This window comes from Capricornis sumatraensis, chromosome 1, assembly GCF_032405125.1.
Source record: "Capricornis sumatraensis isolate serow.1 chromosome 1, serow.2, whole genome shotgun sequence".
NCBI lineage: Eukaryota > Metazoa > Chordata > Mammalia > Artiodactyla > Bovidae > Capricornis > Capricornis sumatraensis.
In genome coordinates, this window is record NC_091069.1 from 104,755,465 (window position 1) to 104,768,092 (window position 12,628).

Here is a 12,628-nt window from a genome sequence, read left to right on the forward strand (position 1 = left end):
AAGGACTGTAGCAGGCCAGGCTTCTCTGTCCTTCACTGTCTCCCCAAGTTTGCTCAGGCTCATCTCCATTGAGGTGGTGATGCTATCTAACCATCTCATTCTCTGCTGCCCCCTTCTCCTTTGTCTTCAATCTTTCCCAGCCCCAGGGTCTTTTCCAATGAGTTACCTCTTCACATCAGATGGCCAAAGTATTGGAGCTGCCACTTCAGCATCAGTCCTTCCAATGAATATTTAGGGTTGATGTCCTTTAGGATTGACTGGTTTGATCTCCTTGCAGTCCAAGGGATTCCCAAGAATCTTCTCCAGCACTGCAGTTCAAAAGCATCAATTCTTTGGTGCTCAGCTTTCTTCAGTATATTAAGAGCAACATGTGGACACCAAAATAATTTGCACTTGCCTGAAAATGAGGAGAAATTCTCAGAAGTAAATCTACCAAACATGTATTAGGATTTGTATATGCTGAAAATTATGCAATTATACACTGGCAATGAAAGAAATACAAGGTCTAAATGAGTTGAACCATATACCATGTTTATGGATTGGGTGACTCCACATGATAATACTGATGCCAGTTTTCTTCAAAATCAATATATGGGTTTAATGCAATTTCTATCAAAATTCCAGCAAAATTTTTTTTGTTGAATATGCACAAGTTAGTCTAGAGTTTATATGGAAAGGCAAAGGAAGCAGAATAAACATTTTTTTTTTAAAGCAAGGTAGATTGAGTCAGTCTACTCAATTTCAAGACATATAGTAATCAAGTCTAGTGGTTTTGGCAGAGAGATAGACAAATAGATCAATGGAACAGCGTAGAGAGCCCAGAAATAAACCCCAATAAATATACCCAACTGATTCTTTACAAAAGTGCAGAAGAAAATCAGTGGAAGGAACGATAGCCTTTTCAACAAATGAGTAACTGGACATTTATAGACCAACAGACAACCACCCCCCCCCCCACCTCAAATGTTAGCACAGCGAACTCTGCCCATATTCTGTGATAACCTATATGAGAGAAGAATCTAAAAAAGGGTAAATACATGTGCAGGTGCAACTGAGCCACTTTGCAGTTCACACGAAACTAGTGCAACATAGGAAGTCAGCTAGACTCCAATAAAATTAAAATTTAAAACCCGTCTCACACCTTGTACAAAAGTTAGCTCAAAATAGATTATGGTTTTAAATGTAAGACGTATTTATATAACTTTCAGAAAAATTAGAAAATCTCTGGGCTCTAAGAGTATGCAAAGGGTTTTTAGAATAGACGCCAAGGCATAATCCCTTAAAGAAAGAGCTGATAGGTTCGACTTCATAAAAATAAATAACTTTTGCTTTGTAAAGACCTTGTTTGGAAGATAAGTTATAGACTGGGAGAAAATATTTGTAAACCACATATCTGACAAAGGAGTAATAAAGAGTTCTCAAAGCTCAACAGTGAAAAACAATGAATCCAAATAGAAAATGGGCAAATGTTTCACTGAGGAGGATCTGAAGTTGGCAGATAAACACATGAAAAGATGATGTTCAGCATCATTAGACATTTAGGGAAATGTAAATTGAAACCACAGTGGCTATCTAAATAATACCTATCAAGAATGGCTTAAACTTTTTAAAAAAGTGATAACACCAAAAAGCTAGTAAGGATGCAGAAAAACAGTATCATCCATACGTTTCTTGTGGGATTATAAAACAGGACAATCACTTGGGAAACTAGTTTGGCAGTTTCTTCTGAAACTATACTATCATATAACCCAGCAGTTGCACTCCTGGGCATTTATCCCAGAGAAATGAAAACTTAGATTCATGCAAATACATGAATGTCCGCTGTAGCTTCATGTATACTAGTTCCAAACTGAGGATGGCTCAGATGTCCTTTAACAGATGACTAGGCTGTGGTGCACCCAACGCCATGGAATACTGCTCTGCAGTGAGGTGTGCAGCCAGCTGATCAGTCTCCAGAGAATGGTCCTGAACGAAAAGGCCTGAGCCCCACAGGTTGCATACTGTAGGCTTCCATTTTGGTTACATTCTTGAAATGACAAAATCACAGGACTGGAGAACAGATGGATGGTTACCAGTGGCGTAACTGGGATGTGTGTGGGAAGAACGTGGTTGCATTTATACACGGGCAGCACAAGGTGACAGAGACATTCTGTGGCTGAACTGTACTGATCGATGTCACTGTGCTCACGGATGCTGCATGAAGATGAGGCTGATCGATGTCACTGTGCTCACGGATGCTGCGTGAAGACGAGGCTGATCGATGTCACTGTGCTCACGGATGCTGCGCGAAGACTGGAGGCAACTGGGCGAAGGGTACATGGGGCTTCCTCTATTATTTCTTTATATAATTTTGGATCCCTGCGTGTGAATCTACAATTATCGCATAATTCAGAATTTCCTTTTTAAAAATATAGTGTCTCTTTTTCTAGAGTGGATCTACTACACTTTTTAGAAAAATTTTTATTTTTTGGCCACACCACGAGGCATATGGGATCTTCGTTCCCTGGCCAAAGATCGAATCCGTGCCCCCTGCATTGAAAGCGTGGAGTCTTAACCGCTGGACCCTCAGGGAAGTCCCCTGCTGCGCTTCTCTTGACAGTCCCTGTCATGCTTCATGGAGGGCTTCACATTCGCTTGTATCCCATATGCCTGGGTGGAGGGCTTTTTGTCTGTTCTGTGAATTTTTTTTGGTAAGAATTTGATTAGAGGAGAAAGAAGGTAAAAGCTGGAAGGAAGAAAAGTGGTTTTCTTTCTTTGAAACAGGGTCCTTAAAAGTACTTTTGTGTCTTACGTTAAAAAGGAATTTCCTTTCCTGGAAGTCTCACTTTTGGGTCTGGTGAGGATCTGGGAGTGGGAGTGGGTCCATGAGCTGTTTTGGAGTCTCTGAGCTGCGGTGACAGGCTCTGAACGGCCTTTCATTCTCTTGTATTTAACAGGCCGAAACCCGCCCAAGAATGCCCTAGCGACTTGTTACTGATGCACACGAGGTGCCGCCTGTTCCCCTTCAGTCCTCATACATTTCCTCTTCTGTCGGTCCCTCCTGCCCTGGCCGACTCTGACTTCATGATCAAGCTTTCACTTAAGTAGTGTTTGCCACCCAGAGTTCCAGAATTTTCCGGGTTAGGTGTTCCGTGATGTAAGCTGCACACAGAATGCACGTTCATCATCAAGCTGATTTCTTTTACGTGCAAGTTACAGTCTCTAGGAAAAGAGAGTGTGGTTTCTTCATATTATCGAATAGCCAACTGTTCATATCAAGAGAAGCTAAGAAGCCAAAATCATCAATTATTTTGTTGGAAACCTAAAACCTTAAAAAAAAAAAGTAGGGTCACTGACAAGGTACAAGTGTCAGAACTCCCTGGAGTGGATTAAGTGGTTTGTGAAGTGGTTTGGTAGTTGTTTGTCCGGCTCTAGGTCCCAGCCACACAAAGATGAGTAAGCGGTGACGTAGGTAGGTAGGTTACGCCCACTTGTTGACAGTGACAAGGGTGACAGCTGGCCTCCTGGTGTCCTCACCACTGAGGCCATGTGAGTCTGCTCCCCTGTCTCTTGGGGAGGGGCTGCAGAGGGTGGCACCGAGGTTGGGGGCGGGGGCAGGTTCCTCGACCCATGACTCATGGGGCTCAGTCCCTGGAAGATGCCTGGCAGAAGGGGCCCAGGTGCTGTTGCTGGTGGGGGAGATGGCAGGCAGCAACTCAAGACTCACAGATGTTTTTAATTTGTGTGAACTGGTGGACAAAGCAAGTCCTTGTGAGAACTCATCTCCAAGCTTTCCAAGCAGAGCTGTGTAAATTTCAGTCCAAAAAGATGCTGCCTGGCTCAGGTTCGTGGGGACTGCAGGGCAGAACAGCAATATCACCCGTCTTACCTTTTCACTCTTGTGGGGCTTAGCGGCTTAAAAACAACTTGTCTTCTTAGGTTGGTTAAAACAATCAACGCCTACGTTTTGATGTTGGTTCAATGTGAATTTCCATTGATTTAGCAAGTTGTCTTTTATATCAGGTTTTGAAAGTTTCAGATCTGAATTACTTGGTTTCTGACAAAGCTGGAAGGAGCCTTATGTTATATATATGTGTGCATATATATATATATATATATATATATATATATCCCCTTTTTAAAAAGTTGAGTGGGACTTTAGCTTTTTTAGTTTTTTTTTTTTTTTTGGTTGTTGTTAATTTAAAAGGACGAGGGAGGGCTAACATCGTGAAATAAACTCAATAATGGAAAGTGTGACGTCGTTCTTCTTCCTCCCCCTCTCTTGATGCCTCCCCGCCTTTTGGTGGGAATGACCGAGAGAGGCACAGCTGGGGGAGGAGTGGGGCTGCAGCCTCTGGAGCCTTGCCATGGGCCTCCATGAAGCCAGCCCTGAGCTTGTTTGTGGACAGCACAGAGTGGATCTCAGCAGGCTAAGGACACCTCTCCCTGCCGAGCGGGTGATCACCTGTGAGCACCAGGAGTTCTCATCGCCCCAGACATCACCCCAAGGCTGCCAGCTGGTGACTGTAATCACTGAAGTTGAGTGTAGGACATTAGCATGATATTAAGAGGGCATAAGACAAGAGCAGTTTTTTTTCCTATGAGGTGTATCTTCATCATCATCACTATTAGCATAGTCACTAAGAATTCATGTGTGCCAAGCCTGTTGCTAAGTTCTTTCCACACATCACCTCATTCAGTGTTTCCTAACCTTGACCCCCAGCAGAGTTTCCGGTTCAGTGGGTGTGTCTGGGCCAAGGCCTGGGAATTTGCATTCATCATGAGTTTGCAGGAGATGCTGGCACTGCTGCTCCTCTTCTCTGAGATCTACGGTAATCTGCCTGAAACAACCCCACGAAACAGGTAAAATTATTCCCGTTTCGGGGGCGTCCCAGGTGGCACTCCAGGTAAAGAACCCGCCTGCCAATGCAGGAGATGCATGTTTGACCCCTGGGTCGGAGTGATCTAGGGCGTGGCAACCCCCTTCCAGTACTCTTGGCTGGAGAATCCCATGGACAGAGGAGCCTGGTGGGCTACAGTCCATGGGGTCACAAAGAGTCAGGCACGATTTTATAATGAGGAAGCAGGCAAGAGAAGGCCAGGTACTGGACCCCAAAGCTCACTGTGACTGACCATGAGCATCAGTTGACCTACAGTAGTTAATTTTTCAGAGGAAGTAGTGAGTGACTAAGAGAGCCCTAGATGGACGTCCACGGCCAAGGACGGGTGGGCTGTGGCATGTGTGGTGGGGTATCAGAGTCAGGAATGGAGGAACAGGAAGTCTGGAGGTGAGGCCTGCAGGAAGGACCAGCCGTGGACGGTGCTTCCTGGGGGCCTGGCCATCAGGAGGGGAGAACAGTGCTGGAAGGAGAGCCAGGTAAAGGGTGAAAGTGTCAGTTGCTCAGTCGTGTCTGACTCTTATGCGACCCCGTGGACTGCAGCCCACCAGGCTCCTCTGTCCATGGAATTCTGCACGCAAGAACACTGGAGTGGGTGGCCATTCCCTTCTCCAGGGGATCGTCCGGACCCAGAGATTGAACCTGGGCCGTCTGCATTGCAGGCAGATTCTTCGCCATCCGAGCCACCAGGGAAGCCCCCAGCCCAGTGGAATGCTTTTGGTGGGTCTCTCCCTCCCTGCTCCCCATCCACGGTGCTTGTGCACCGTGGCTCTGTTTTTGTGGGATTCTGTCCGTGTTATGGCCCTTGGTCTTCTCTTCATGCTCTCCTACCACCTTTCCCAGGAAAGGCGGAGGGAATCATTAAAAAAAAAATACAGGAGCAAAATAAACAACAGCCTTTTCTCTTGAGTTTATTTTGTGACATTATAAATTTTGGACTCTTGAAATTAAAAAATAAACTACAGGAAAATCACCCCTGAAGTATAGGAAAGGGAGGGAAGAGTCACGTGTAGTGGGGAGGCTTTTTCCAAGTTGGTCACAAACTTGTGAATTCAGATTGGAAGCTTGGAAAACCCGAGGAGAGGCTTGGCAGCACGGAAAGCTGGAAAGCAAGGTTGCGGATCAGTGGCCCCCTGGCCAAATTCCACTGACATGTTTTGTTTGGCTCCCATAGTATTTGAAAAATAGTCAAATCAGTCTCAGACGTAGGAGTTTTCATAATGAAACGCTTGGTGTCCAGCTTCGTTTTTGAGGAGCAGGGAGCGCTGTTGTACAATCTGTGGCTGGTCGGTGGTGGACCTTGTGAAGGGACTTGACTCCTGATCACAGCCTGCCCCTAGTCTAGAAGGTTCTGGATTCACCCAGGAAGGAACAGCATTCACCAGCAGGGTGACTTGGAGGCTTGCGCTTACTGGCTCTTCCTTCTCACCTGCCCCGGCAGCCTGTGTGCGAGAGCACATTGTGAACATGGAGCCCAGTGGAGTCCTAGCAACACAGGACCCCGCGGGCCGGCGCGCGTTAGGGAGGAGGTGAAAGTGAAAGTGTTAGTCACTCAGTCGCGCCGACTCTGGGCGACCCCCTGGACTGCAGCCCACCAGGCTCCTCTGTCCCTGAGATTCTCCAGGCGAGAGTCCTGGAGTGGGCTGCCATTGCCTTCTCCAGGGCATCTTCCCAGCCCAGGAACTGAACCAGATCTGTGTTGCAGGCAGAATCTGCACTGACTGAGCTGCTGAGAAGAGGTGCTTGGTGACAGTCTGTGTACCTGTAAGGGAAGTTCCCTGTGGCCTTCTTCTCAGATGGTGCCAGCTACTTCTTTCCTTTAAAATTGTTTCCAAAAATGGATTAAAAAAACGTGTGTTCTAAAATTATGATTATTTTATAAAGTCCGCACAGTGTAAGTGGTGCTTTCTAGGGTGTATCTGGCTACAGCTGGGGCACTTCTGGGTGTTTTATGGCAAATTATTCTCAGATTACCTTTTAATGCAGGAAGGCCTGCCAGTTGTCTGAGCTCCCTGGGTCATATAGAAAACCCCTGGCCTTGATACAAAACAGCTGCCTGGCTCAGGTGCTCCAAAAAAGGAGTGTTTTGGGGGCTGAAGCAGCAGGAAAAAGGTTTTTGTTGTTGGTGGAGATCGGGGGGGGGGGGGGAAGTTAAACTACTCTCTCCTGGTCATTGAACGGTGATTGAATTTTGGTATTAGCAAATTGTGGAAATCTCGAAAGAAGTAGTGGAGAAGGAAATGGCAACCCACTCCAATGTTCTTGCCTGGAGAATTCCATGGGCAGAGGAGCCTGGTGGACTACAGTCCATGGGGTTGCAAAGAGTCCGACACGATGGAGCGACTAAACCACGAGGAAAGAAGTACTCTGAATGGGAGTTTGTTAAGTGCTCCCTGGTAATACCCACAGTATGTCCTGAGGAGGAGGGTGTTCTCCAGGGCAGGGGGCTGCACAGAACTCCAATGACCTCTGTGTCCCCGAGCCTCAGCCCAGGCGGGGCTGGGTCAGGGGCCGACCCTGGGGCCTCCCTCCCCTCCAACCCCAGGGCCCCCGCTGAGATCAGCCACAAAAGGGTCAATTGTCTGAGCTTCCCTTTGTCTCAGAGGCTCTAGGGGCCTCTCCAGATGCTAGAGTGTCTGTGTGTGTGTGTGAGGGCGTGTGCACAGCTGTAGAAATGTGTGTCTGTGTGCATATGTCCTGGTGCATGCAAACATTAGGCTTCCCAGGAGGCTCAGTGGTAAAGAACCTGCTTGCCAATGCAGGAGACTCAGGTTCGGTCCCTGGGTCAGAAAGATCCCCTGGAGAAAAGAATGGCTACCACTCCAGTATTCTTGCCTGGAGAATCCCATGGATGGAGGAGCCTGGCGGGCTACAGTCCATGGTGTCACAAAGAGCAACACGATTGAGCAACCAACCGTTTAATTTCACTTTCACTTTACACAGCTCACTGGCCTTGTTTGCCTGCTCCACATGGGGGTTTCATGGCAAGGCCCACATAACTTTCTACACTGTTCCAGCACCTTCTCAGGACTGCCTAATCAGATGCAGTGCATTCTATGTGGCATTTAACACAGGTTTCCAGAAGGACTGTGCAATGGCCTGTTCTCATCTACCCCCCCACCCCCATCAATAGCTCTGGGACCTTCATACAGGTTCCAGTCATCCTATTTCCTAGTGCATCTTTTACAAAACTTATTTATTTGGTTATGCCGGGCTTAATTGCAGCCTGTGGGATCAGGTTCCCTGGCCAGGGATCGAGCTGGGCCCCCTGCACTGGGAACATGAATCTTCACTGCTGGGCTGCCAGAGGAGCCCCTGAGCGCATCTTCAAAGACCTGCAGCATTCTGCGGCTGGTCTGTATGATTCCAAGACTCACTGTTTCTTTCTTAGCAAAAGTGTTCTTTGAAATGACTGTAGGGACCTTCCTGGTAGTCCAGTGGTTAAGACTCCATGTTTCCAATGCAGGGTGGGGTGGAGGGTCTGAACCCTGGTTGGGGAACTAAGATCCTGCATGCTGGATGGCGTGGCCAAAAAGAAGAGAATGTATTCACATATAACTGAATCACTCTGCTGTATAGCAGAACTTAACATTGGAAATCAACTGTACTTCAATAAAATTAATTTTTAAAAGTATATTTATAAAAAAAAGACTGTAAACCATATTTGATTCAGAAGCCAGGAAAAGACTAATAAAAACGTTAAATCGAAATTCACCGCCATGAAGGATTTATCTCCCAGCCCCTTTTAACCAGCACAGCTGTCATGTAAGAACTTTTTCTGCTTCTTTTTTATTCTTGTCCCTCCCCAGTCCTGTTTCCTCACCCTGCTCTAGATAGGGCTTATCTTTTAACTGTGGAAAAGCTACCAATTAAACAGTACTCCAAAGCTTATCAAAATATTCAGGCAGTCACATTATCTTATCATTAGCCTAACTGGAAGCCAGAACTTTTTCACCCCAGGAAATGTGAAGCTACCCAGCATGTGAAGTTGGTAACTGGCTCATCCTGACCTTTTGGGGGCTGCGGTTTCTACTTTTATTTTGTTCCCCCAAATATTTCGTTCTTCCTTGTTCTTTAAATTCTTGATGGTGCCTCAGGCGTCTTCCTCTTCTGTCTGTTAAAATCTCAAAGAAGATGCCCTCCTGGCTGAGGTGAGATAGATAATTGAGTCCCTTCAGGTGAGGGGTGTGTGAACTCAATGTTATGTCTTCACTTTTAGATATGCTTTTGGTAACATGAAGCCTTACTGTCACTGGTTCCATATTTCCAGGGCAATCAGTGGTAACAGCTAGCTGAACGATTCTGGAGCTGAGCTATTCCCAGAGTAGCTAGGGGATTCTGCAGTAAACAGAGCTGGCTAGAAGCACTGGGCTTTTGTAGCCCTAAAATTTCTCCTGACTCTTCCTCTTCTTGGCTCTTCCCCACCCCATCCACCCTCCTGCTTCCCCAGGTACCTTCCTGTCATCTTGTAGCACCCAAGAGAGCACCCCAAAAGTCACCTCCCCACCCCTACTTCTGTGACAGCTGACATCAAGGGAACTGTCAGTGATATGTTTGGGGATGTAACGTCCAACTTAGGCAGACTTTTTTCTTTTGCCAGAAATGATATTATAGCTGGTGCTTTGGGTTTTAACTGCCATTGGGATTCTTAGTCATGTAGTAATTCAGCCATAAGTGGGTAAATGAGACTTCCATAGCATGATTAGGGCTGAGCACTGTGTATTTTACACGATGGAATGGGAATGCTGAGATGCTCAGTCGTGTCCGACTCTTTGCAACCCCGTGCACTGTAGCCCACCAGGCTCCTCTGCCTGTGGGATTTCCCAGGCAAGAACACTGGAGTGGGGTGCCACTTCCTTCTCAGGGGATCTTCCCGGCCCAGGGACGGAACCTGCATCTTCTGTGGCTGCTGCGTTACAGGCAGATTCTTTATCACTAGGGCCACCTGGGAAGCCGTGATGAAACAAAATTCCAAAAATTAAAGTTAAAAACCTTCAGAATTAAACTTTGAAATGTGATGACATTTTCACCCAGGGAGTATTGCCTATAAATGGTGGTATTGCTTATTTATAGAGTTTTCCCCATCCATCCCTAGTGGCTCAGATGGTAAAGAGTCTGCCTACAATACAGGAAATGAGGGTTCGATCCCTGGATCAGGAAGATCCCCTGGAGAAGGAAATGGCAACCCACTCCAGTATTCTTGCCTGGAAAATCCCATGGAAGAGCCTGGCGGGCTACAGTCCAGGGGGTTGCAAAGAGTTGGACACGACTGAGCACCAAGCATACGCACCACCCTGTCCGTCAGTAGGCACACGTGTGGGCATACACCCAGAGAGAAACACGTAGAAAAGCTGCTTTGTCCTTACGTTAACCTGGTGACAACGTTGTTAAGTGGCCCATTTTGCAGTTGTGAACACTGAGGCTCTGAGAGTTGAAATCCCTTGCTGTGAACTGGTTGAAGCCCACACATACGGTTCGACCCCTAGTGGTGCTTGAGAGGTTTCCCTGGCACCCCCACAAGGTAGGGAGGAAATCACCCTGTCACCTGGAGTCTCTGCTTGTGGTTGTGCCCGGCATCGTGCACACTTTCTTTTGATGTCACATGTATATCACAGGTGCGATTTCCTTGCGGTCTTCAGAGCTGCCTTGCTGACCTTGAGCTGACAGGCTTGCTGTGAAGTCTGTGCCGATCCCCTGCCCAGGGAGCCCCTGGCCCAGGTCATCACCCCCCTGGGGTGGGGGCAGTCAGGGGAACCTTCCAGGACCCAGGTTTGGCCATGCTTTCCCAATGTGAGCCTCAGAATCAGCTGCACTCTGCCATCCCATCCTTTCGTGGCTTTGTCTCAGAGCTGAAAGAACCCTGTTTTGCTCTTGGAAACAGACAGTACAATGGTGGTTGCCAGAGGCTGCAGGGTGGGGGTAAGTGGAAAGTGCTGGTCAAAGGGGACAGACTTGCAGTTCTAAGATGAGTAAGTTCTGAGCCTCTCATGTACAGTGGAGTGACTGTAGTTAACAATACTGTATTGTACAGTTGAAAGTGGCTAAGAGAGCAGATATTAAGTGTTTTCACTGAAAAAAGAAATAAGAAGTTACTGTGAGGAAATGAATATGTTAAAGTGATAATGTACAGTAACCATTTTGCAAAGTATATATATATATATTTAAAGTCATCACTTTACATAGATACACTTTCACTTGTCAATTATACCTCGTAGGAAACAAAAAATAAACATTAAAACATTTTTTAAAAGGGGGGCGGGTAAGAGCCCTGTCTAGAAGTCTTTCCTGATAAGAGACACCTTCTGTCTAATCCACAGTGGAATAGTGTAGCCTCCTTAAGACCCTTTCAAAATACAATTATTTTTAAGAACTAAGTTGAAACTAAAGGTCAATCATTAAAATGTGTTATTAAAAATAACAAAAGTACAAGTGAGATATCAACAGGCTGTCTATAAAATAAAATTGTTTTGGTTTCAGTTTTGTAGCACAGAACACTGATTGAGAAGCAATCCACATCATTCCTGAGTTTCGTTTTTCGGTTTTTGCCTGATTCCTATGTCCCTTGAGTGACAGCTCTTAAAGGTTTGGGCTTGGGAGTCAGAAGTCGGTATTTAGTTTCTCTTGTTCTTTGCTTATGTTTGTTCTTGTCAGAGCTGCCCCCTCCTAATGATGTCACCAGCGCTCATGCATTTTATCTTAAAATGAGTACATGCTTGTATTTGTATTTTTGTTTTCAACATTGCCAAGGTGCTGTGGAAAGTTAAAGTTAACACAAGATTAGAAAAAATAAAATTATTCAAAAACAGCGGCAACAAAAGCATGTTATTATGAAGCATTAGCAGGAGGGTGTTTTAAGAAATGTTTTAAAAACTGGCCATGTTAAGTTAGTTTTCTTGTGAATTCAGCGTATGCTTGGTATTATTTAATATGTATTCCTCTCTTTTTAAAATTGCAGCTTGGGCTGACAATAGCCATTCGCTATAGCCACAGGTAGGTAAAGTTGCATCTTTTTCTTTTAAAAGAGTATCCTTCTTGATTTATAGCTTTTGGTTTGCTTGAGTCTGCATGTTTCTGAGCTTAATTTTGTTGGCTGCTTTACCCACAATGTCAGTAGCATAGCAATTAGATGAAATTGATCTAGTTGCTGATCGGTGAGAGTTTATCACTATTTGGAGGAGTAAGATTTTTATGTAAAAGTGGTGGTAGATAGGTCATTTCTTTCAAAACCAAAGGTGTAACGCGCTAGGGCTGGGATACAGAGGTGACTTCTGGTAGTGGACTCTAAGGGTGAGAACTGGAGACAGGGGTTCCTGGATGAGGGATGAGGCCAGAAAGCCAGGTGAGGGCTTGTTAATGAGGTCCTTGCCCCTCAGTGCAGCGCTCGCCGACTCCTGCCTTGGGTCCATCGGATAATGAGTCAGAGTCCCTCTTTTTGTTTTGTTTTGTGATTCTGCCTTTGTCTCAGCTTGCATCATGTTTATCAAAAACGTTTGTTTCTTATACATGTATTAACCTTTCCGCTTTGCATGCTTCAAAATGGATTAAGATGCTGAATTAATAGAGGCAATAAGCACATCCCTATTGCTCCTCACATGACAGGCCAGTCCATTGAGACCAGTTGTTGGGCATGGAACAGTGACTTTATTCAAAGTCAGCAGACTGCCAAGATGGTGGACTGGTGTCCCAAAGAATCATTTACCCGGGTTAGAATTCAGTCTTTAATACTAAAAGGAGCCCAGGGCTGGAGGGTG

General features: G+C 45.8%; 1 protein-coding gene across 1 annotated transcript in view; it reads left to right on the plus strand.

Moving 5' to 3' along the window:
* The window catches only part of ACOXL (acyl-CoA oxidase like), a 360,670-nt gene that overhangs the window by 84,990 nt on the left and 263,052 nt on the right, over positions 1-12,628 (plus strand). The window contains 1 exon segment of the mRNA XM_068967451.1: positions 11,833-11,867. Coding sequence (XP_068823552.1) covers positions 11,833-11,867 — 35 coding nt within the window.